Source organism: Aspergillus ibericus, assembly GCF_003184845.1.
Source record: "Aspergillus ibericus CBS 121593 unplaced genomic scaffold BO80scaffold_39, whole genome shotgun sequence".
Taxonomy (NCBI): Eukaryota; Fungi; Ascomycota; class Eurotiomycetes; order Eurotiales; family Aspergillaceae; genus Aspergillus; species Aspergillus ibericus.
Genome location: NW_020292137.1, coordinates 25,528 through 46,607, shown reverse-complemented (window position 1 = coordinate 46,607; position 21,080 = coordinate 25,528). Strand labels below are relative to the sequence as shown.

Here is a 21,080-nt window from a genome sequence, read left to right as displayed (position 1 = left end):
TGGCATGGCCGCTTAGTTGTCGCGCGATATACCCAGTTACCCACCCCCCTCATGCGATGGCCCTCCGGCATGATATGCCGAGCAGTCCGACTACCGGGTGTATATGTCTATAAAGTCTGACATCTGGCGCTCCTGCTCCGGCCATTTTATGCTGGTTCATTCCTCCTACAAACTCAAATTTATCTTACGAAAACCCAGAAAATCAGACTCAAGATACATCCCATCGGCCTCAGTATTATGTCCCTACTGTCTACTTCTCGTTTCTCGTGCCCTACTTTCTAGACGAAGACCAGCGATTATGGATTCCAGCGTCCCGGAATTGCACCCAGCAATCTATCCGTCCGATCTGCTCCTCTCCATCACCGACCCTGCCCGGAAGTGTAGTGCCCTCGACCGGTCTTTTTCGAAGGTCAGCGCCAGTTACAGAAGCTTTGCCTGAGCCCAAGATGACCGCGTTCAACGTTCGCAATCTGGCCTCGCGCGCTGCCCAGCGCCTCGCTGAACACCGCCCAAAAACCGAGGCGCGCAGCAGCGCTTTCAGCACAGAACCACTGCCAACGGACACTTTTGCGGCCGTAGACACCGAGTCAATGAGAACTCTGTCCCATAGCGAAGGACCCTGCCCAAAGTCGAAGATGGGCCGGTTCCTGGAGAAAGTCCGAGGGAAGTTCTCGAAGCGTCTGGTTAAGCGGGAGGCAATAGACGAGTCAGTCCCGCCAATGCGCCCCCATCGCTCCTGATCCATGTATGATGCGCTGACCATGCCTAGACCTTGCGCGAGCTGCCTCGATATCATGCCTGCTGAGTGCCTGATCAGTATGCCTTGTCAGCACAAGTACTGCAGCAGATGTTTGAAGCAGATGGTGTTTACAGTCATGCCGGATGAAGGGCTGTTCCCACCCAGATGCTGCAAACAGAAGATCCCAACCGAGGTCATCCTGCCCGTGTTGACACCAAAGGAAAGAACGGTGTATTTGGCCAAGACACAGGAGTATGCGATTCCAGCTCGAGAACGCTGCTACTGCCCCGCGGCAACGTGTGGCCGATTTATCCCGCCAAAGCACCTGAACAGCAAGCTCACGTCCCAGAGCTGCCCGTACTGCAGCACGACGTTCTGTTCCGGCTGCCGATTCCCGGGGCTCCCTTCGAAACACTACTTCCCAGACCCTGGACTGGTGGCCGTCTTCGAAGATCCGCGCCTCGGCAAAGGACCGAGAGGGTTCAAATGTGGCTCCTTGGTGGACCTCTTATTCAACTGCGATCATGTTACATGTCGATGCAAAGCACAAGTCTGGTAAGCCTCCGTCCCATCAAGCCAAACTCCGCGTGCAGTCGCTAACTGGGCACAGTAACATGTGTCGCAATCCTTGGTTGTCGTGTACATGTGCGAAGCCAGGCCAACGACCGATTGATTTCCTCACCTTCATTGTTGGGCACAGTGGAGTGAACCGAGATCAGGAGGCAGAACTGGCCGCCGTGGTGGCTGCAATCCTATGCAACGAAAGGCTGCGGGATGAGGAAATGGCAAAGACGCAAGGCGTGGACAAAGGCAGCCACAAGTGCCGGGATCGGGGGAGTCTGCTGATAGCACCGCAGACTCGCGCGACTTGGAGAGTGTCCTAGGCTTTTTCAGGCTCACAGTCGGGCCGCAACAGATTGACCTATCCAACTCATACTACAATTATATATTCCCTTTGTCGGATGAAAATGAAAATTAATTACTTAAATTGGCCCTGGTCCTTTTGACCCCACTAGAACTTTCCAGTGAGCTGCTTGTCCCCGTAGTCGGCTTTCTTTCTCTCGCAAGGGTCATCTGCGCTTTAATCCGGACCTGTCGACATGTCCGCCGGATTCTTCACACCTCTCTCTCTACCAGCCTAACATCTAGCATCGGAACAGCTCGTCACTCCTCTGGGTAGCCACGGAGGGACACGCTGATGTGGTCCACCGAAGTGGTGCATTCCTTCTAGCGAATGCCCCTATCTATCCCTAGCGACCGAGATGGTTGATCCGCTGCTTGGTAGGAAGGATGTGCATGTGGATTATGAAGATGATCGTGGCTGTCTGGTGTTGATGTAGGCAGCCTTGCCGGGAGCCCGGGGTTCGTACGTCGGCTGCTTCGGACTGGGGTGTGTGACCCGGCTGAACGGGATGGGAAGGGACGGAGAGTGGGATAATGTGGGGAGATTGTTGAAGTCATATTCATTGTGGCTTTACCATGCTAGAAAGAAGTGGACTACGTAGCCTAGATGGGTGTGTATCATGCAGTGTGTTATACCCCGGTCCAATCTGCATTGTCATATTTCACGAGGGAGTCTCTAAGTCATCAACAACAAGGGATATCGCAGCGTATACATAGACATTCGATCAGTAGTCGTAGAAGCCCTTGCCGGACTTCTTGCCCAGCCAGCCGGCATCGACCATGCGCTTCAACAGCCCTGATGGCCGGTACTTGCTATCCCCGGTTTCCTGGTGCAAGACATTCATGATCGCCAGACAGGTGTCGAGACCGATGAAATCGGCCAAGGTCAGGGGGCCCATGGGGACATTGGTGCCAGTCTTCATGATATTGTCAATATCCTCGCGACCGCCGACGCCCGTCTCTAGACAGATGATCGCTTCGTTGATGTAGGGCATGAGGATGCGATTGGCGAGGAAACCCGGCGAGTCGGCGGAGACGGACGCCACCTTGCCCATGCGCTGCACGAAAGCGATAGCCGTGTCGATGGTCGCCTTGGAGGTCTGCAGGCCGGCGATGATCTCTACGCCCTTTTGGACGGGGACGGGGTTCATGAAATGGGTGGAGATGACGCGCGAGGGGGCCTGGAGGTCGGTGGGGTCGGTGGTCGTGGCGGCGGCGATCTTGGTGATGGAGATGGAGGAGGTGTTGGTGGCGAGAATGGCATGTTTGGGGGCGATCTGGGCGAGTCGGGTGAAGATGGAGGTCTTGAGATCGGGGATCTCGGGGACGGCTTCGATCACGAAGTCGACGGATGAGAGGTCATCCATCTTCAGGCTGGGCGTGATGCGGGCCCGGGCAGTGTCGGCCGCCTCTCGGGTGAGTCGCTCCTTGGAGACATCCTTCTCGAGAAGCTTGTCTGGGAGGCTCGGATGGTTAACTCATGGGGTCTCAGCCGGGAGGAGGGGGGGCTCGGTCTGCGTACCGGCAAACTTGAGGCCCCTGTCGATGGAGGCTTGGGAGTTGTCGATCAGAGTCACCGGAACCTGGGCCTTCTGAGCAGCTACCAGAGCAATTCCTAGTCCCTATATCCTGTTAGGTGCACCGATGCATCGGACTGAGTGGGAAGGGCCAAGTACCATCTGGCCAGCTCCAATCACGCCCAGCGACTTAACCTCGGCAGCATAAGCGGCGGAAGAGGTGCTGAAGGCCCGAGAGGCCATTGAGGGCCCTCGGTGGCAGAGCGAGCGCAGCGACGACGACAACATGATCTCGGTGACGGGGAACTGAACTGGAGGGGAGCCAGTGAGGAGGGGAGGAATCCAGTAATGTACGGAGTACGAATCTACTCTGTAGAGACCGTCTGGAGCCGAAACTCCGCGGCACTTTCTCTCATGTGATTCCGGCTCCGACCCCGACGTCATCGGCTAGCCTCGGCTGTCCGGCAGTTTGAAAGGCGGAGACGCGTTGACGCGTGAATGGCGCGCCCCCATTGGCGGACTGGCTCTGAAGGGGGCCGCGCACCAGATTTACCCCAGCAAAAGCATGACGGCGAGGAGAATGAGGATCCAGGTGCACACCCCGTCAGCATGGACACCGAAGAACCTGTGCTGTCTGCATCGGAAGTCCAGGTCGTGGACCCGGATGTCCGCGCCCATGTCTACAGTCTTGTCACTGCGGTGAGAACCCTTCCCCCCGTTGCGATCCAATTGTTAGAAGCTCTCCTCTAATTCCTCGTGGTGTGGTAGTTGGGTGGTTTCAATGGAGAAGATGCCGACCAGTATGTGCTGGGTGATGATGCCCTGGCCTGTCTCCGGGATATCAAGCGCTGGCTGAAACTCTACGATGAAAAACACAATCGGATGGATGTGGCCCGATGTCTGGGAGAGGCCAATCTGGTCAACGGCGACTTGCTACCCATCCTGTCGGTCTGGGCCAACAGCAAAAAACAAACCAAGTATATGTCGAGGATTGCATTGGCGTGTTGTAAGTTGGTCATGCTCCCCGTGGCGTGGTCGCGGCTGCGATGGTGGTCCCTAACCGTGAGTAGTAGAGCTGCTTGTTCCGTTGACATGGCCGGTAGAGCTGCACGGTGAGATGACGGTCAACCATCATCGGCATATCCCATACATACAACATGTCCACGTCGCCTATAAGCGAGGACTCCTCAGTCATGCCAGCACCAGCTATCTCCGAACCATTATCAGTGTTGGCATTCCAAGCATGGCCATTCCACGCTCCGAACGGACGACCCGCGACGAAGGTATCCTCAAACTGATGCTCTACCTGCTTCGAAATATCGCTCTGATTACCCCCAATACCCGACTCGCGGCAGAAGGCGATGAGGAGGAAACATCGAGATCCGCGACCATCAATGCTTTCCAGGACCAAGACGCCTTCGCACTTCTCCTTACCATGTGCTCCAACGTTGGCGACGACTTCACTATGCAAGATGTGGCCCTTCTTGAGATACTATTCCATCTGATTAGGGGAGTCAATGTCGAGAAACTATTCATGGACGATGCTCAACGAACGGCCAAACGGACGGACGAGCTTGATGATTTGCTACGGAAGGAGTCATCTTTGCGGAGAGAGTACGCGAAGAATGCCCCAACTCGACATGGCCGATTCGGAACGATGATCTGGGTCAAGCGCGATGACGCCAAGTATTCGACTGTGTCAGGGCAAAACGTCCTCAAGGACAGCCAGGCGACCCTCCAGAAGATGGACGAAAGCAAGAAGTGGAACAAGCCCCAGTTTCGACGGAAGCCACAGGATCTGACGGTGCACAATGACTTCAACACCCCGGTTCACCTGAACTCGACCGCCTCCAACAACCTGCGGATGTTCGTGGAAGAGTTTCTCGACTCGGGTTTCAACCCTCTTCTCACACATGTGCGGAAGGCAATTGAGCGTGAAGCGGACCGTGTCATGGATATCAATACCCGCCAGTTTCTCTACACTGTTGCCTGGTTTCTCGAGGCAGAGCGTGCACGGCGCGCGCGTCAACGTAAAAGGCACTCGGAGAGCGAAAAGCCAGCCAAGGAACTGGAGCCAGATAGCTTTGGACTCGTCGCTGGTGTGCTTAACCAAGAAACCTTCGTCTTCCTGAATCGCGCCATGCAGTACGCGTTGGATAACAAGGACTGGGAAGACCTCAATGCCGGCATGCGCTGCTTCACCCAGATCTTGTTGACCGTGCAGGACATGGCCCAATCTCCGCTCGAAGAAGACCAAGAGATCGCCGAAAACATCCAAAACCGGATCTTCTACGAAGAAACTACTCATGACCGCGTCCTAGCCGTCATCCGCGGATACAATGACCAAGGGTTCGGCTACTTGGATGCATGCACCGAACTTACCCATGTCTTCCTGCGAATGTTGGAACGTTATTCGAAAGAGAACGTCGATCTGCAAGTACGATCTCGGCGACGTGCGAGGCGCAAAGCCAAGGAAGTAGAGGGGGCTGGGATGGAAGAGAATGACGAAGGAAATGGCTCGGAAGATGAGGATCTGATGGAAGCCGAAAGAGTGTCGAAAGAGCGCAAGTTCGATTTCCGACGCTTTACTGCCAGGTTCTGCAACCAGAAATGTGTTGATACGTTCATCGCGTTCACCAAGCACTACCGGGAGTTGAATTCGGAGCAGCTCAAACGCGCCCACCGTTATTTCTACCGGATTGCATTCAAGCAGGAGATGAGCGTTTTGCTATTCCGTCTCGACATCATCAATCTCTTCTACCGAATCATCAAAGGGCCAGGCGCCTTGGATTCGAGCAAACCCATCTTCAAGGAGTGGGAAGAGCTAGTGCGCCAGATCATCAGGCGGCTGACCAAGAAGCTCGATCAGCGTCCGGCTCTGTTTGTGGAGCTGCTCTTCAGCAAGATCAACTCAACCACATTCTACCTCGAATATGGACACGAGCGACAGACTCTCCCCACCGTCCGAAGGGCTCCGGCTGAGCTTGAAATCGACCCCCGACAAGCAAGTACAATCGAGGAGAAGCTCAGCATCATGGTGCCTGCCCTGGTCTTGGATGGGGAGGCGGATCTGGTCACCTGGGTCAGTGAGGTCTTGGGGTCGGCTTTTGAAGAAAGGGAGGCCTGGGAAGCCCAGGAGAAGGCCCTGCGCGACGCAGGTGCGGAGAGTTCGAAGATCCCCAACCCCATGATTGGTATGTCTCATCAGCCCGTCCCACAGCTCCATATCTTCTAACCTTCGTGCAGCGGTGAAAGCGCGTGACGAGGCATGCCAACAGGCGATGTTCTCCAACGCCAAGCTCCGGCTCCTGATGACACTGGTCAAGTTCGAGCGGCTCGGTGTAGAGGATGTGCCCGGCGCATCCTGGGTCATCCCCTCAACGACGAGGGCTCAGGATCTCCGGGAGATGAAATCATTCATCGACAAGTACTTGGAAAAAGCCTTCAGAGGAACACTTGGGCGCGACCCTCGTGAGCTGATCCGACGCAAATATGGCGGCAGAAAGCTCGCCGACAATCACGACAACCCTGATATTCACTTCGGGTCCGATTCGGAGGGTGAGGAGGAGGTCCCGGATGGGCCACTGTTCCCACCCAACCCTCGATCCCGGGCGAACCCGGCCAAGGAACCCCAGAAGAAGAAAAAGCGCAAGGGTCGCAACGCGGATGAGGACGATGAGGACGACGCCGTGGATGAGGAGACGTTGGAGGAGCGTCGTCAGGCCCGGTTGGAAAACACACGCGCTCGCCTTGCAAAGATCAAGAGTGATCTGTACGTGCACGCTAGTGACGAGGACACCGACGAGGAAGCAGACAAGGAATTTTTCCTCCTGGAGGAGCAGAGGCGCAAAGATCAAGCCCAGCGAGTGAAGAAAGCGCTGCTTACTGGGATTACGGAGGATGCGGCCGGTGCATCAAGCAAGACAGGCCAACGCAAGCGCCAAAACAATCGGCTGAGCACCCAGACGGGTGAGGCCCAAAGCAAGCGGCAACGGCGTGGGGAGACCGATGAGGAGGACGAAGACGACGATGTGGTGATGGGCGGCGTTGATGTCTCGTCGCCGCCGCAGTCGGAAAGAGAGGGCACGCCGTCTCGCGAGATGGAGGATGACTTCGATTTCGATGATGACCTGGCATTCAGTCGCGATCGGGGGAAGGGGTTGGGGTCGCTTGGGGACCAGAATCAGGACTCGAACGAGCCCGACGATGTCATGGCGCCGGACGAGGATGAAGCTGTCCCGATGGCTGCAGCCAGTCGCAGACGGGTGCGCGCGGGCTTCGTGGTGGACAGTGACTCGGAATAGCATGTCTGTCCTATGTATCTTCAAGGCATGATGACTGATGATGCGGAGTTTGGTGTCAAGCATGGATCCGGGCAAGGGCAAGGGCAATGGGTGGGCATCTGTATATGGAACCAAATCACATGGATAGACAATGGCATCGTTTGTGCAGCCCTCCACTCCATGCGTGAGCCATCCTCGACTCGAAAAGAGAGGATGTGTGCACTGACCACTTACACAAGCACCTCTGTTGCATCCACTTCATCACCATCACCATCACCCAGGCAGTTGGAGTGAATGACAGTGATGGTTGCCAGAGGGGAATCTGTCGGCCATCTGGCTGTGTTTCTCCTTCTCGGCCTGTCTTCTCTTCTCCCAACCCTATCAGATCACTTCACCCCCCCTCTGGCGGGTCCTCACAGCACGATCCGGACTCCACGGCCCCAACTGCACCATGCCAGACAAGCCCAGCCGCCGTGCACTGCTGGGCAGTCCTCTGCAGGTGCTCAAGAGCGCCTTTGGAGGCCGTCTCAGCCGGGCCTCTGGCAATGCGGACCCCCAACACCGCCGCCGCAGCAACAGCACCCACATCCCTCGTCCCGATATGCCTCCCTCACCCAACTCCCAGTCCCCCGTGACGGAGAGCAGCTCATCCTCACCTCCAACTAGAACCCTCCGTTCCGTTCGTGGAGAGCGAGTCTCGCGAGCAACCATGCCACCACTTCCCCCTACGCCTCCGCCTCACCTCGAAGAACCTCTCATAATTCCACCACCCCCCTCCCCCGCTGACCCTGAGGAGAAAAGCCACGAGGATGAGGACTGGATATCCGTGCCCCTCGAGGAGAAGCACCCCACTCAACAAGAGATCTCGCTTCCTGCCCAGTCGACGAGCGGAAAGGTCCTGACTAGTGCTCTCTACTCCAGACTGCCTACCCCGGTCAATCCCCCAACCTCGGATCTGTATTCCCACGAGGTGTACCAGCAAGAAGGCAGACGCAGTGTGCTCTCCTCCTTGGGAAGACGGTTTGCCGGTATCAGACGTCAAGAGAAAGGAGAAGCCTGCGCAGAGGGAACCTGCACCATATCCAGCCAGCAGCATCAGCGAGATAGAATGCGCGATGAGAGCAAACCGTCCGAGCAGAAGACAACCGGCTTGCCAGCTCCGCTGCGAACCAACAAAGGCCGTGACAGTGAGCGAGTCTCGTTGAGACGGGCCAACGTGCTCCCCACTACCTCAACGACCTCGATCTCGCGCACCCATGATAGCAGCAATTCTCGCCGGTCCCTGCCAGTCATGGTGGCAGGCCGTCCTTCGACCCAGATATACAGTCGGAAGGAAACCGCCCCAGATCGACCCGTGAAGCAAGCACGTCCTAGCCCAAGTTCGAGTCCAACCTGCGCCATTGCAACCGATGAGCACTCGCCACACTCAGAGCAAGAGCGAGATGCCAGCAAGGACTGTCAACCGCATGCACGCCATCCCCCACAGATGCCATCCGGGAAGGTTCCCCCGAAGCGGATCCGATGGACGAGCAAATTCGAGGACTTGCGGGCAGAGGGACCCGACAAGGAGGCAAAAGATACCAGAGAAGCAGCCACGATTCCGCCCGAAGACAAAGAAGGAGAGAAGAGCCTCACGCCCCGAACGAAGCCAAATGCAGACGCCGATCTCGTCCCAGAAACAAGACTCAGACACAGAGAACGCACAGAAAGAATGGTATCGTCACCACGAGGCCAGCCTTCTCATCCTCCTCCTCCTCCTCCTCCTCTTCCTCCTTCTTCTTCTTTCTCTCGGATCCCCTCCGCTGTCTCTAGAAGAAAACCGACACTAACGGTACATACCTCTGGTCTCTCACAGGTGAAGGAAGCCCAACCCCGCGAGTACTGGCTCGGCCGATTCATGACCCTCACCAACGCCTTTCACTACGAAGACTCCTTCCAGGAGCCCGACGTGGCGACCGGGTTTGGCATGCTGTCCAGCTATTCCCGGCCCTTGGGCGGGTCGGATGGCGATCTGGCGAATTATCGTGTCAAGCGTGCCTTTATGGTACTGGAGAACGTGTGCGTGACCGATGAGGCGGGTGCCAGTCTTCGGGCGTTTCGGGACGAGTATGTTCGTCTGTATGGAGATCGGTGGATGGATTAGGTGTGTTTGTTCTGCTATTCGGGAATTAAAAAGTAGGGTTGGGAGCGGGTAATGGAGGCGTTCAGGCAGATGGGATCATGCATATCATATCATCTCAGATCACAGTGGTCTATGAAAAGAAAAATTTTCAACAAATGTTTTGTATGGTTTTGTTGTGTCCCGTTTCCTTCGTTTGGGATTTTGCTATTTAATGTACAATTCGAGAACCCCGATATCCATGTCCGGATCAAGAGCCATGCATCATCATTTCATAAATTGTCCCCCCCGGGAGCCATAACGCCAGGCCGTACCTCTATGCAACGCAGTAAGCCAAAGCACACAAGATCATAGGAAAAACGCCGTCGTGGGTGGTTAGATATCCTGCCCCTCACTTCCGGCTCCGCAAGAACGCCGCGACTTGTTCATGTCGCGTCACGAAGAACATCCGTTTCTGATCGGACTTCCACGCGAGAACGCCGATTTCCTCCGCATAGCGGCACGGGGCTTCGTACTCGGCCATACTGACGAAGTCCTTGAACAGGAATCCTGATGTGGCCTTGACGCGGTCACGCTCCAGTTGCCACAGGCGAATCTGGTCGACCACCGTGGGCGGGAGAACCGAGGGAGGAATCCCCGCCTGGTTCGATGTGGAGCGGGAGACGTTGTGCTTGCGCATTTGAGGGTGCGCGTGGGTAGAGAGATACGAGATGATCTGGTCGGCGGTGATGCCCATTTCGACGGCGCGGCGGACAGACTGGCGGGTGATCTTGCCGGTGATGAGGTTGGGGAAGCGGTATTTCAAGGTGGTGAAAAGGGCGATCAGAGAGATCTGCAGCGGGGAGGAGGTGTAAGCGTAGACACGGTAATTGGTTTCGATGATGATGAAGCCCGTGCCCGCCTTGCTGGAGGGATCGCCAGTGGGACCGGATAGGGCGCCCAGGATCGGGTTGCTGAGAGCACTGGAGTCGGAAGTAAGCGTGGTCGCGAGACGGGTGGGGTAGAACCGCGGCGCATCAGGCGACTCTTGGTAGACGATACCGAAGTCGGCCAGGTCGGTGAGCATGCGGAGTTGTTTGGGTGTAAGGTGGTTCTTCTCGTAGGATTTTCCGAGTTCGAGACTGCTCAGAAGGAAAACGAACGAGAGGACCTCAACACTGTCCATCCCAATGGCGGTTGCGCTTTCGACGTAGAGGATCAGAATATGCCACACCTGGGTGCTGACGTCTTGCAAAACAAAGGCAAAGCCGTCCTGGGTGATTTCCACACGACGGTCTCTGATCTCCACCAGGTGGCCCGCCTGCAGGAGCTCCTTCACGCCTTTGCTCAGGGTCACCTCACGCTGGGCGCCCAAGCCGCCGGTCCCGACCATGTATCCCAGAACTCCTTCCCACTGCCGTCGCGCGTATTCATCCAAGCCGGCGATCGAGACTTCCGAGCCACTAGGGACGTGTGAGAGGACACCAAATGATTGGGTCTGGTCGGCACCGGTGAGCGCGTTTCGCAACGAGGTGGCAAACGGATCGGTGACCATGTAGGCTCGAACATTGTCCGCTGTGAGGGTATTGGACAGGATATGCAGCCTTCCTAGAATGGAGAGCGCATTATCCCGTTCTCTGTGCAGCAATATTCACATTAACCATCGGAACACTGCCAGGTTGCTGGAGCGGCACTCACTTCAAGCTTTCGGACTTGACCCAAACCTCCAGATCCGCTGCGGGAAGCGGATCCTTCAGGTAGAGAAGCGCCATCACAAAGCATTTGGCTGAAGATGCAGTCAGTGAGAACGCAGCGGCGCCGGGGGAACAGATGCCGACCACGTACCCAGGTCAGGCAGCATGCGCCTGAAGATGGCGAGGGCGGTTGATGGCTGCTGGTAGAGTTTGAAAAAGACTGTACCAGGGAGGCTTTCGAGATACTCAAAGGGGCGGGACGATGGAGCAGCAGCCATCTTGTCTGCAAGAGTCACCGCTGCAGCATGATGCGACGGGGGGGAAGAGTGGCTGTGGCAGCTTCGAAGCAAGCCGAAGGGGAAGCTTTTTGAAGAAAGAAGCTGTCCGGGCGTCACGGTCCAGGCGGTCCGGCGGGCCAAAACACCCGCAAGCGCAGTCGGATCGTCTCTTACTTACGGAGCACTTCTTCTTCTTCTCCCCGCGTCCCATTCCCTCTCGGTCCGGTTTCCATTGCATTGTACTTGATAGTGTCAAAATGACCTCCTTGCGTTTTGTTCGATCGGTCTGTGGCATCCCCCCCTCCCCCATCCGTCCGCATCTACTGACCGGCTTCTCCAGGTTTGGGAGTCCTTTCGGGCCACTTCGGGGCTAGAGCCTCGGTAAGTGACAGCGTCCATGCTTGCTGGCCGGTCTGGATTTCAGTCACTGATGGTGATGATGTAGATTGCTGGACAATGTATGCCCTCATCTCAAGACACTCTGTCTCTAGCATAGTCCCTATGGAACGGTCCCGAAGGCCCTCGTTCATCTCGGCCAAGACGGAGCTTCGGAATAATGCTACTGACTACTATATATATATATACCGATGATACTGATGATGGATCTCCCACCAGCTTCGTGTGACAGCTGCCAAACCCGGCCTGGTCAATTTTGAACTCGACATCAAGAAGGAGCACACAGTAAGTGTAGACTTATGATACGTACCCATGACTGTCGACGGGACTGACTACTTGTGCCCAGAACCGCCTGAACATCCTCCATGGCGGCACCATCGCTAGCATGGGTAGGTCGAATGGCAACCTATTCTCACTCCACCGCAATCGCTAACTTCCTGGATATGCAGTGGACTTAGGTGGCTCCCTGGCTGTGGCTTCCCGGGGTCTGTTTGCGACCGGCGTCTCGACTGATCTCAATGGTACGCAGTCCGCAAGGTTCCCATCTCGCTACTTTCGCAAAGGGTTCTAACCATTACATAGTGACATATCTCAGCTCGGGTGGTAAAGTCGGCGACAAGATTCTGGCGGTATGTCCCCGTACTCGGCACAGTCCTAGATATCGATAGGATGGCCCGTTGTATGAAAACTAATCCGCTGCATTACAGGAAGTCAGCTGTGACAAATGTAGGTTCCCCGCAGGCACTTGAGACCTGTCATCTTACATAGATCTGCAGTCGGGAAAACCCTTGCATACACCTCGATCAAGTTCTCCAACACCAAGGGCGAGGTCTTCGCAAGAGGAAGCCATACCAAGTACGTCGATATGCGCTCCCAGAATTACCTTCCCGTTGGGATCGCTTACTGATGTCCTCCTAGGTTCGTTGCACTCGCCTGGAAAGACCCTCAAAACATCGTTGAGGAGATGTCCAAGAGCGAGTCCTAGACTACCTAGTCTGGTGTCCGTTCAAGTGAACTTATCCGTTCGCTAGCCCCTGAACTTGAGTAGGATCCTATAGAACAGAGAGCACTGGCCGTTACAATGGGGTATAGAAATCTGTATATATAAGTCCAATCGACTTAGCCACATCTCGAGGCCTTTTTATCCAAATACCAGGCAAGACTACCAACAAAATGCAGATACGTGAAAGTGTAAATAGATAGCCTTATCATGATCATCTAGCCATTCAAGTGGCCAGCATGAGTTCACCCATTCGTGACTCGACTTCGCCGAGTGGATGAGACGCTAGAGCGTGTTGCACACGTACAGAATGGTCAAGGCACAGGTATGGCTGATAAGAGTAGCTCCCGCTCAGGCGAGGGTATGCTCGTGCAATGGGTCATCGTCGCCTTCCTCCCCGGCCCCCAGCATGACTTCATCCTCGTCCAACCCGATGTCCTCGTCGCCCACATACATCTCATTGTCGACAACGCTCTCTTCACCCATGGCCTTCAGCTTGGCCTGGGTCATCTCAAACACGTACTGGCCGAGATGCTCGACGCTTTCCATCGGTGTGCCCTGGACCTCCTCCGTCAGAGAGCGCGCAGACGGGAACATCTCCCCCGGGGCAAGCATGAGTTTGTCCGGGCGCTGGAACAGCAGGTCAAACGCCGGTTTGAGTTCATAGCATGACTCGAACACCTCGCGACGGCCGAGGATGTAGAGCCCCAGACGGGCGCGAGAGAGCGCAACGGTCAGGCGACGGACATCGCGGAGATAGCCGACGGTGCGGGTGCGGGTGAGGGACAGGATCACGTCTGGATGGATGACGGGTTAGTCGGGGGTGGGCGGGTCATTTCAGATGAGCCGGATAGACCGGGGAGACTTACAATCATTTTGTTCACCCTGGTACTTGTCCACCGTCGTGACAATCTTGGGCAAGCCAAACAGCGAGTTCTTGGCGCAACGATGGTTCAAGACATCCTTGATCAATGCCGTCTGACCTGCATATGTGGCAAGAATGGATATCTTCGAGGCCGGGTACCCTAGGAGACGCATGTATTGGTAGATGGCAACCGCGAACTCCGCCTCTCCCAGGTTTTGGATGAAGTGGGGAGTGGGTTCACGTTCTCCGGTGCCCTGGTAGTCCGGGACATTGATGAATTGGTAGTCGAACTGGAAACCGGCGTTGGCGCGCTGGAACTCCGGCCCTGTCTCCACGGCAGGGAGGTCTCCTAATTGCTGATAACGCCACCGGAAGAGCTCTGCAATGCTGGGCCTTGAGCGGCCCTGCTGGTCAAGTGTGACGACTGGAACGCCCAATCGCACCAAACGGAGGAACAGACTTTGCTCGAAATGAGCGTACTGTCGGAAGGCCATATTCTGGATAATGGGGGAGTTCTGGAGATGATCACCACAGAGAACCACCCGCTTCAGGGGGAGCTCGCCCTGCTTCATGTTCTGCAGGGCAGCAGGGATGAAGCTTTCAATCTCCGTGATCTGGGCCGCCTCTTCCACAATCACATTGTCATAGTGAAACCCGAGATTGGCTATCTCCTGGCGACGCATTGCAGCATGGGTGGACGTCATGGCAATGATTCTTGCTTCCTTCACGAGAAGGTAGTTAGCCTTGTCCTTCGGCTGGCGCAAGATTTCGAACGGACGGATGTCTTCTAATTCGGAGAAGATCTTGTCGATGTGCCGCTGGCAGCCCTCGGCCACGTCCAGAAGGGTATCTTTGGTAGCCGCGGGATCCAAGACGGGCTGAGGTGCGTTGGCAAAGTAGGGGTGGAATGGGAACGATGCGATGATCTCTTCGGTCGACGCGGTTTCACTGCGGGCCTGATCCCAGAACTTGGCCCACGCCGGCTGTATGTACACGGTATTGAAATAGCCGGCAGTTTCGCAGGAGTTGCCATGGGCACCTTGGGCTCCGATCGATGCTGCTAGCCGACTGACCTCACTGAGGAAGTAGTTGCGATTCTCCAGGAAGGACTCTACACGCCCGTACTTGCTGTAGCTGGTCTCGGTCTCCAGCTCCTCTTCGCCGTGACCGAGGCGGAGGAGATGGCGTTCGTCAATGTCCAGCGCGACGATCTTCTGGAACAGTTGGTTCAGGGCTTGGTTGCTGTGCGCAATCAGCAGCGTACGCTCGTTGGGGAAATCGTGATAGATGTTATTGATGATCTGCGTTGCGACATCCGTTTTGCCTGTGCCAGGAGGCCCGACAATAACCGTAAGCCCAGGTTGGGTTCCCGAGGTGATGGCCTCCACCTGCGCTGGGGTGAAGCGGACCGCGTTGAGTTTGGGAGCATCAATCGGATAGGGACCGGGGTTGGGCGGCTTGTACGTTGAGACACGAAGGGACTTGGGTCCTGTCCCTCGGTCGGCTTGCTCCCTCCGTCGCTTCTTCGACGGCTCCGCCGCCGAGGGTGACTTGGTAGGCTCCTCCACGTACTCGAGAATGTATGGGGGGCCAAAGCTGGACGTTTCTTCCTTCGGTGGCTCTATGGTCAAGCCGGGGAAGCTCTCAATGAGATGCTGCCAGTCCAAGAACGTGTCTCGGAAATCCACCGATTTGAGTCGATTGGGCAGCTGGGTGTATCGAGCTCCCGCCGGGTCGCCGTAACCTAAGAAGATATCCTGGATCCAGGAGGGAAGAGTGATGTCCGAGACAATGAGTTTCTGCATGGTCTCAAGTATGGATCTGAAGTTATTCTCCCGTCCCTTCCGTCTCGCTATCACGTTGATCAACGGGTAGACGTCGGGTTTCCCTTGCGTAAGACCGTCTTTGTCTGCCTTGAATGCAGCAGAATCGAGGTTGACCAACAATTTCCGAACGCGCGGCCTATACCGGTGCCCGTTCGATTGACCCGACACTGGTTCGCGCAGTGGGCGGCCGTTTTCATCGAGCACCTGCACAATTTCCGCTGTCCGAAGATGCTTGAGGCTGGGAGTTTCAGGATCTCGAAGTCCCGACTTACTCGCCCCCCCATCAGACTGTATGGCCAGCAAGAAGACCACATCATCCGGACGAAGTGATTCCCACTCCATTCGGACGTGATCTGCCAGCCTACCCACCTCGATAGCGATTTCAGCCCTGACGAAGGCAGGCTTTGCCGAACCGACCTTGGGTGGCGCGACCTCGATGATCGCCGGCTTCGTGATAGGGATGGCCATTCTCGAGAACCCATCAAATGTCAGCGTCTTGCCATCCCGGCTTGCACGGGGTTGCATCCGTTTGACAACGGACTCCATGTCTTTGCGGATCTGGAAGAATGCCTCTGACCGATAGAGCAGGAACGAGCGCCACAGGAAGTCACCAAGGCTAAGGTACTGGAGATTCAGCTTGGGTATCGCAAGCGGTCTGGACCCATCGTATGTCTCATTGCGTAGCAGGGTGGGGTCATAGAGGTTCTCTTCGGTGGGAACAATGCTGAGTTGCGACGCGGCTTCTTGGAACGTCGTCTTCCGTTCATAGAATGACAAGAGGATTTCCATGTATAGATGGCGATCAGGGGTTATTTGACACTGTTTGGGATAGTCGGTGCGAAAACCAAGATGGGAGCACAGGCTCTGAAGCTCAGATTCCTCCAAGGTCGCTAATTGCCCTTCTAGCTCGGAGCGCTGTTCAATGGACCCGTAGTTCGATAGAGCTAAGATCATCAGCTTGTCTTTGAAGTATTTCATACAAGTCCGCTGCAGGCGTGCTAGCTCCTGGCAGTGGGTATCGTATATGACCTGGGGGGACAGAGCCTCTCCGGTGAAATCATCAATGGCAAATGCGCTGAAATGCTTCAGAAGGTTGCAGAGGTCGCGGAGCAGCGCACTGTCGGGAGAGCGGTATAATTGCGACAGGTGGATAATCGACAGAAAGTTCAGGTCTTTCAAGAGCGTGTTCACATAGCGTCTAGTGGGGGGCTGGCTTTCCAGGTCCACAAGGAATTCAAGGAGTCTCTCGCAGTATCGCAGATTATCTGCCTGGTCTTTCTCGGGTCCATTTAACCTCCGCAGAAAATCCAGAAGCATGGTGTATAGCCACGATCGCTCAAAGCGCATCTTAGCCTTAGCTGCATCGTCTCCTGCATCGTATCGCTTGGCCGCAGCCCTCCATGCTTTCTTCAACCCCGGACTCCTGGCCAATAAGCGCTCTCGTGCTTCTTCGCTCGACAGGTTGTGCCAGATAGAGATTGAGACCAGCGGCGCACATTCCTTGCGTATCAACGGGTTCTCGACAGACTGGAAGGAGCTGATGATGAAAGATACTATCGACAAGCGCGAAGAGGTTCCGAGCGATGGATCGACGCTCATCGAAAGGATCCGGTGGAAAAGATTCGAGAAATCAGCGGGGCGATCGGAGAAGATGTCTAATCCCTCGTCAGCAATCCAAATTGTTTCAATAGTGCACCCATTGGCCTACCCCAGATTGGTAAATGTTCCCGTTGCTTGACACTCACAATCAGGGCGAGCAGGAGCACATGGTAGTTCGACGCATCTTCCGTATAGGTCGGCCAAAGGAACCTATTCGCGAGTTAGGCATCGTCGAGGGAAGTCTCAGAAGCTGGCAGGGTTGCGCACTTTTCCAGGATATTGAGATTCTCGAGCGTCAGAAGCGACCGGAAGCTGAAGTTCTCGGCCTCGAGGGGATCCCAGAGATCCTTTTTAATAACATCCTGCTTGACTTTGCGGGCCTTGGAACCCTCCAGCCAGTGGGTTTTGGCCAGCCGCACCCATGCACTGTCCTCGCGGAAGTCCTCCACAGTCGGTCTGGAATCAAGGCCCTGCGCCATTGCCTGACGTGTTTGGAGGCCCATTCCGAGACGTTGAGGGGGGGGGAGGAGTTGCTCAAAGGGGACTCCGGAGGTGCGGATCCGATTGATCTTTATCTGCGCAAGTGGTCCGTGGCGGGCGGCGGGATTGGGAAAGCTTCTGGCGCGCGCGTGTCTAACTGTCTAGTACTAGTATTGCTTGGGTGAACCTCCGGCGCCTAGAACCCGCAGAGCCGCAGCGGTGCCTTTGCTTCCCTCCTCCCTTTCCATCATTCACTCGTCCTCTCATTCTCCCCTCCATTTCTCCCCTCCCCTCCCCCTCTCCTGCTGTCGGTTGTTCACCTTCCTGGTTTCACAGCATGGCGGATGTCGATGTCGGCGCGATTCACGCCTACAGGAGATTGATCGACGATCTCCTCACCCGCGCAGAGCATGCCAAACCCGACCAGCAGATCGAACCGCCTTTGTCCGAAACCCATCTGGGCGATTCGATCTGGCTCATCCAAGGGGAGGATAAGCAATTGGTCCAGGAACTCGGCCAACAAACTCAGTTTGCGGCGGTGGAGATTGCGTTCAGGGAGAAGTTCTACGGCTTACTTGTATAACACCCTGCGCTCCGGTCCCTCCACGCCGCTTTTGATATCGAACGTCGCATGCGCAACAACATGGCTAATTCGGGACTGGCATACAGGCTTCTACCTCAATCGAGGATCCCTCGTTCATCCGGATATGGAACCTACTCGATATCATCTCAATCTTTTCGGACAACGGTCAGTGCCTGGTCCAATCGTTGGTGCTGGATGATACCCTGACATTCCTACAGAGCAGTGTGAGCCCGGCCTGATCTTTTGGCTGACCGAGGAATTGCTTGATAGCCAAACCATTGATGGCTGCCGGAAGGTGTTCGATTACCTGGAATCGCGACGAGAGCGGAATACAAAGGTGGGTTTGCGATTGGTCCATCCTTTTCGTCGCATCTGTTGACCCCCGGCCGAAGAAACATTTCAAGCAAAAGAGCTTGATCATCCTACGATCTTGTAATGAGTTACTCCGAAGGCTCTCAAGGGCCGAAGATACAGTCTTCTGCGGACGCGTCTTCATCTTTCTGTTCCAGAGCTTCCCTTTGGGAGACAAGAGCGCCGTCAACCTCCGGGGTGAATACCACACGGATAATGTTACTACATATGATGAACTCACCAAGGCGGTCGCAAAGGCAACTGCCGATCTAGATGTGGAGATGTCAGACGGGAAAGAGGAGCCTACAACAAGTGAAGGCCCAGAGGAAAGTGAAGCTCAAGCAGCAGCTGCGAGCGGCTCCCAGACACCCGCACAAGGAACCCCGAGAACACCAAGAGTGGTGGTCTCTAGGGCCAAAGACGAATCTGAAGAGGAGGCCGTGGATCTGGATGGCCTATATCCCATATTCTGGGGACTGCAGGCTTACTTCTCTGCCCCGACGAAAACGTTCGACCCTCAGCATTTCGCCACCTTCAAAACTGGACTTGAAGCCACCATTTCTACCTTCAAGAATGTCAACACAGACCTTGAAAATTCGAGCAACAGCAAGACCTCAGAGGAGATCCGGAAATCCACTAAGCGGAAGCGGACTACCGATGGCCAGGAGATCGCGAGCAGTTTCAACCCCAAGTATCTGACAAGCCGGGACTTGTTCGACCTCGAGGTATGTGACATGTGGTCGGTTGCCCCGAGCTGTCTGCTAATAGTCCATCGCAGGTCAATGATACAGCGTTCAGGAGACACGTTCTTGTTCAAGCCCTTATTCTTCTCGACTTCATGCTTTCTCTCACGCCCAAAGCAAAAGCCAAGCTAGCTGACTTGACCAACAAGTCCGTCCTTTACGGGTTTGTGTTAAATGACGATGATGTAAGGCCCCTTGCGTGAAGCCAAGTCATTGAGCACGGTGGTTAACCATAACAGGCCAAGTGGGCGGTTAAGATAAGAAAGGCGATCGAGGAGTATCTCCAGGAAGGAGTCGGAGGGAAATTTTATTATCGTATGGTGGATACCGTCCTGTCAAGGGATAAGAACTGGGTGCGGTGGAAGGCAGAAGGTTGTCCATTGATTGAGAGAGCGCCTGTTACTGTATCCGAGTATCTCGGCGCTCGTGAGCATGCGACCAAGGTTTACGCAAACAAGCGCCTTCGCACCTCACCTATGGGGTCACTTGATCTTAAATTTCTCTCCGAGGGCGAATCACTCGCAGGACTCGAAAGACTCAAGGAGTCGGAAAGGTAGGAGCCCCAGGAGCCTTGGATTATCCGCTAGCGGTGGGCTGACAGTGCCTAAGATTCTCCGTCCCTGCTGCAGACTCATTGATGTTGGGAATCATGGACGACGAATTGGATATCGACACTGCGCAGACAAAAGAGGACAAAGAGTATGCGACTCGGTCGAAAGCCAGCAAAACCTGGCGCATATTACGGCTCTCTGCGAAAAGCAAACTTGCGGCGTTTGACAAGATTGAGGACGGCAAAAACCTGAAGATCCTGTTCGAGACTGCCCAGCAGTCAGACGGTACACCGCAGGCCCTCGAAGGTACACCTCAAGCCTCGGATAAGCCACCGGCGGAGGATGAATCCACTGGGCCGGGGCAAGATCACGTAGTCACCAACGCGGAAAACGAAAACTCGGCAGTTGCCACCGAACAGGCTTCAGCTGATTCGAAGGACGCAGCTGCCCCGGACACTACTAAGGCGATGTGAAGAACGCCACTTAGCGTCTTGTGAAAAGCAGTGACGAACGGAGGGGAGGGGGTAGGTATGGGTATGATTGGCTCTAGCTGACGTCTTTGGAGGGCTGGCCGGACACGGTCCTGCGTTGATCTGATGCAGTCAGTGGTTGATGGTCATTCTGGCTATATGCAACCGAATCACGACACTAAGAGGGATGCCTCGCAGCACCTTGGCTGCCTGAGCCACTGCTGGTCTAGCCAGTGCGTTGCATTTGCTTTGGCCTAATGCCAGTCAGGACGAAGGAAGAGGACGAGGGCCACACAATCAGGTGGATGGAAGGAAGGCGGTGGTTGTCACGAGGGAAACTGGGAAATTACAGCGGGGATTCTGGCCAGGTTGATTGGCCTCCTGGGGCGCCCTATCCTGAGCCTGGCATGCATCCTGACTGTGGCATTCTACTAGGGAACCACAAGGACCTGCTTAGTCGCGACCACCACGGCCACTCATAGCCGGCGGCACCAACTCCCACCTTATCCTTTTTGAAATATTTCGCCTAGCCTGTGGCGACAACGAGGTTGGGCTTTTCCTATGGCTAGCCTCCGCGCCTGCTTTTTTTCTTTCTTGCTTTGCTGTCCTTCGCTGCCCCTCCTTTCTGTGTCTCCAGGCGGGGCACAGCAACGCTCGCCCCCCCCTCCATGTTCGCCTCTGTCTGTCAGGGGGTTTCCGGACCG

General features: G+C 55.6%; 8 protein-coding genes across 8 annotated transcripts; 5 read left to right on the top strand and 3 right to left on the bottom strand.

The window, feature by feature from the left end:
- Positions 1–446: 446 nt before the first annotated feature.
- Positions 447–1,623, top strand: BO80DRAFT_362673 (BRcat and Rcat domain-containing protein; the record flags this gene model as incomplete). Its single annotated transcript, XM_025716067.1, has 3 exons — positions 447–706; positions 770–1,294; positions 1,350–1,623. The coding sequence occupies 3 exons, from the start codon at positions 447–449 to the stop codon at positions 1,621–1,623; spliced, it is 1,059 nt and encodes a 352-aa protein (XP_025572333.1).
- Positions 1,624–2,149: 526 nt separating this feature from the next.
- On the bottom strand, positions 2,150–3,525 carry BO80DRAFT_388313 (3-hydroxyacyl-CoA dehydrogenase family protein). The gene is made up of 3 exons (XM_025717080.1): positions 3,319–3,525; positions 3,165–3,264; positions 2,150–3,098 (listed from the first exon to the last, which is right to left on the bottom strand). Exons 1-3 carry the CDS (start codon positions 3,445–3,447, stop codon positions 2,368–2,370), a joined length of 960 nt encoding a protein of 319 aa, XP_025572332.1. The 5' UTR covers positions 3,448–3,525; the 3' UTR covers positions 2,150–2,367.
- A 208-nt stretch (positions 3,526–3,733) lies between these two features.
- On the top strand, positions 3,734–7,733 carry tof1 (putative DNA repair protein (Tof1)). The gene is made up of 4 exons (XM_025723974.1): positions 3,734–3,858; positions 3,928–4,165; positions 4,230–6,353; positions 6,406–7,733. Exons 1-4 carry the CDS (start codon positions 3,769–3,771, stop codon positions 7,461–7,463), a joined length of 3,510 nt encoding a protein of 1,169 aa, XP_025572331.1. The 5' UTR covers positions 3,734–3,768; the 3' UTR covers positions 7,464–7,733.
- A 241-nt stretch (positions 7,734–7,974) lies between these two features.
- On the top strand, positions 7,975–9,683 carry BO80DRAFT_427683 (uncharacterized protein). The gene has a single exon (XM_025720077.1). It carries the CDS (start codon positions 8,044–8,046, stop codon positions 9,583–9,585), a length of 1,542 nt encoding a protein of 513 aa, XP_025572330.1. The 5' UTR covers positions 7,975–8,043; the 3' UTR covers positions 9,586–9,683.
- A 33-nt stretch (positions 9,684–9,716) lies between these two features.
- On the bottom strand, positions 9,717–11,486 carry BO80DRAFT_427682 (TFIIH/NER complex subunit TFB2). Its single transcript, XM_025720076.1, has 2 exons — positions 11,239–11,486; positions 9,717–11,177 (listed from the first exon to the last, which is right to left on the bottom strand). The coding sequence occupies exons 1-2, from the start codon at positions 11,310–11,312 to the stop codon at positions 9,953–9,955; spliced, it is 1,299 nt and encodes a 432-aa protein (XP_025572329.1). The 5' UTR covers positions 11,313–11,486; the 3' UTR covers positions 9,717–9,952.
- A 213-nt stretch (positions 11,487–11,699) lies between these two features.
- On the top strand, positions 11,700–13,069 carry BO80DRAFT_427681 (PaaI family thioesterase). The gene is made up of 10 exons (XM_025720075.1): positions 11,700–11,796; positions 11,853–11,893; positions 11,958–11,970; positions 12,128–12,193; positions 12,255–12,297; positions 12,358–12,429; positions 12,491–12,537; positions 12,616–12,634; positions 12,685–12,763; positions 12,827–13,069. The coding sequence occupies exons 1-10, from the start codon at positions 11,770–11,772 to the stop codon at positions 12,891–12,893; spliced, it is 474 nt and encodes a 157-aa protein (XP_025572328.1). The 5' UTR covers positions 11,700–11,769; the 3' UTR covers positions 12,894–13,069.
- BO80DRAFT_413304 (RNA helicase aquarius) lies at positions 12,990–17,791 on the bottom strand. Its single transcript, XM_025718055.1, has 4 exons — positions 17,466–17,791; positions 17,308–17,408; positions 13,778–17,254; positions 12,990–13,705 (listed from the first exon to the last, which is right to left on the bottom strand). The coding sequence occupies exons 1-4, from the start codon at positions 17,699–17,701 to the stop codon at positions 13,260–13,262; spliced, it is 4,260 nt and encodes a 1,419-aa protein (XP_025572327.1). The 5' UTR covers positions 17,702–17,791; the 3' UTR covers positions 12,990–13,259.
- A 224-nt stretch (positions 17,792–18,015) lies between these two features.
- BO80DRAFT_447806 (THO complex subunit THO1/HPR1) lies at positions 18,016–20,379 on the top strand (the record flags this gene model as incomplete). The annotated part of the gene is made up of 7 exons (XM_025721633.1): positions 18,016–18,255; positions 18,348–18,426; positions 18,480–18,598; positions 18,654–19,337; positions 19,391–19,540; positions 19,595–19,908; positions 19,965–20,379. The coding sequence occupies 7 exons, from the start codon at positions 18,016–18,018 to the stop codon at positions 20,377–20,379; spliced, it is 2,001 nt and encodes a 666-aa protein (XP_025572326.1).
- Between the last annotated feature and the right edge of the window lie 701 nt (positions 20,380–21,080).

Coding starts and splice junctions, on each gene's coding strand:
- tof1 (XM_025723974.1), top strand. CDS start 3,769: ATGGACACCGAAGAACCTGTGCTGTCTGCATCGGAAGTCCAGGTCGTG. Junction 4,166..4,229: donor GAGGATTGCATTGGCGTGTT/GTAAGTTGGTCA, acceptor AACCGTGAGTAG/TAGAGCTGCTTGTTCCGTTG. Junction 6,354..6,405: donor GATCCCCAACCCCATGATTG/GTATGTCTCATC, acceptor ACCTTCGTGCAG/CGGTGAAAGCGCGTGACGAG.
- BO80DRAFT_427682 (XM_025720076.1), bottom strand. CDS start 11,312: ATGGCGCTTCTCTACCTGAAGGATCCGCTTCCCGCAGCGGATCTGGAG. Junction 11,178..11,238: donor GTCAAGTCCGAAAGCTTGAA/GTGAGTGCCGCT, acceptor ATTGCTGCACAG/AGAACGGGATAATGCGCTCT.
- BO80DRAFT_427683 (XM_025720077.1), top strand. CDS start 8,044: ATGCCTCCCTCACCCAACTCCCAGTCCCCCGTGACGGAGAGCAGCTCA.
- BO80DRAFT_413304 (XM_025718055.1), bottom strand. CDS start 17,701: ATGGGCCTCCAAACACGTCAGGCAATGGCGCAGGGCCTTGATTCCAGA. Junction 17,255..17,307: donor GGAACATTTACCAATCTGGG/GTAGGCCAATGG, acceptor ACGAGGGATTAG/ACATCTTCTCCGATCGCCCC. Junction 13,706..13,777: donor CCAGGGTGAACAAAATGATT/GTAAGTCTCCCC, acceptor TCATCCATCCAG/ACGTGATCCTGTCCCTCACC.
- BO80DRAFT_427681 (XM_025720075.1), top strand. CDS start 11,770: ATGACCTCCTTGCGTTTTGTTCGATCG. Junction 12,194..12,254: donor ACATCAAGAAGGAGCACACA/GTAAGTGTAGAC, acceptor ACTTGTGCCCAG/AACCGCCTGAACATCCTCCA. Junction 12,298..12,357: donor CGGCACCATCGCTAGCATGG/GTAGGTCGAATG, acceptor CTGGATATGCAG/TGGACTTAGGTGGCTCCCTG.
- BO80DRAFT_388313 (XM_025717080.1), bottom strand. CDS start 3,447: ATGTTGTCGTCGTCGCTGCGCTCGCTCTGCCACCGAGGGCCCTCAATG. Junction 3,265..3,318: donor TGATTGGAGCTGGCCAGATG/GTACTTGGCCCT, acceptor AACAGGATATAG/GGACTAGGAATTGCTCTGGT. Junction 3,099..3,164: donor CAGGGGCCTCAAGTTTGCCG/GTACGCAGACCG, acceptor CGAGCCTCCCAG/ACAAGCTTCTCGAGAAGGAT.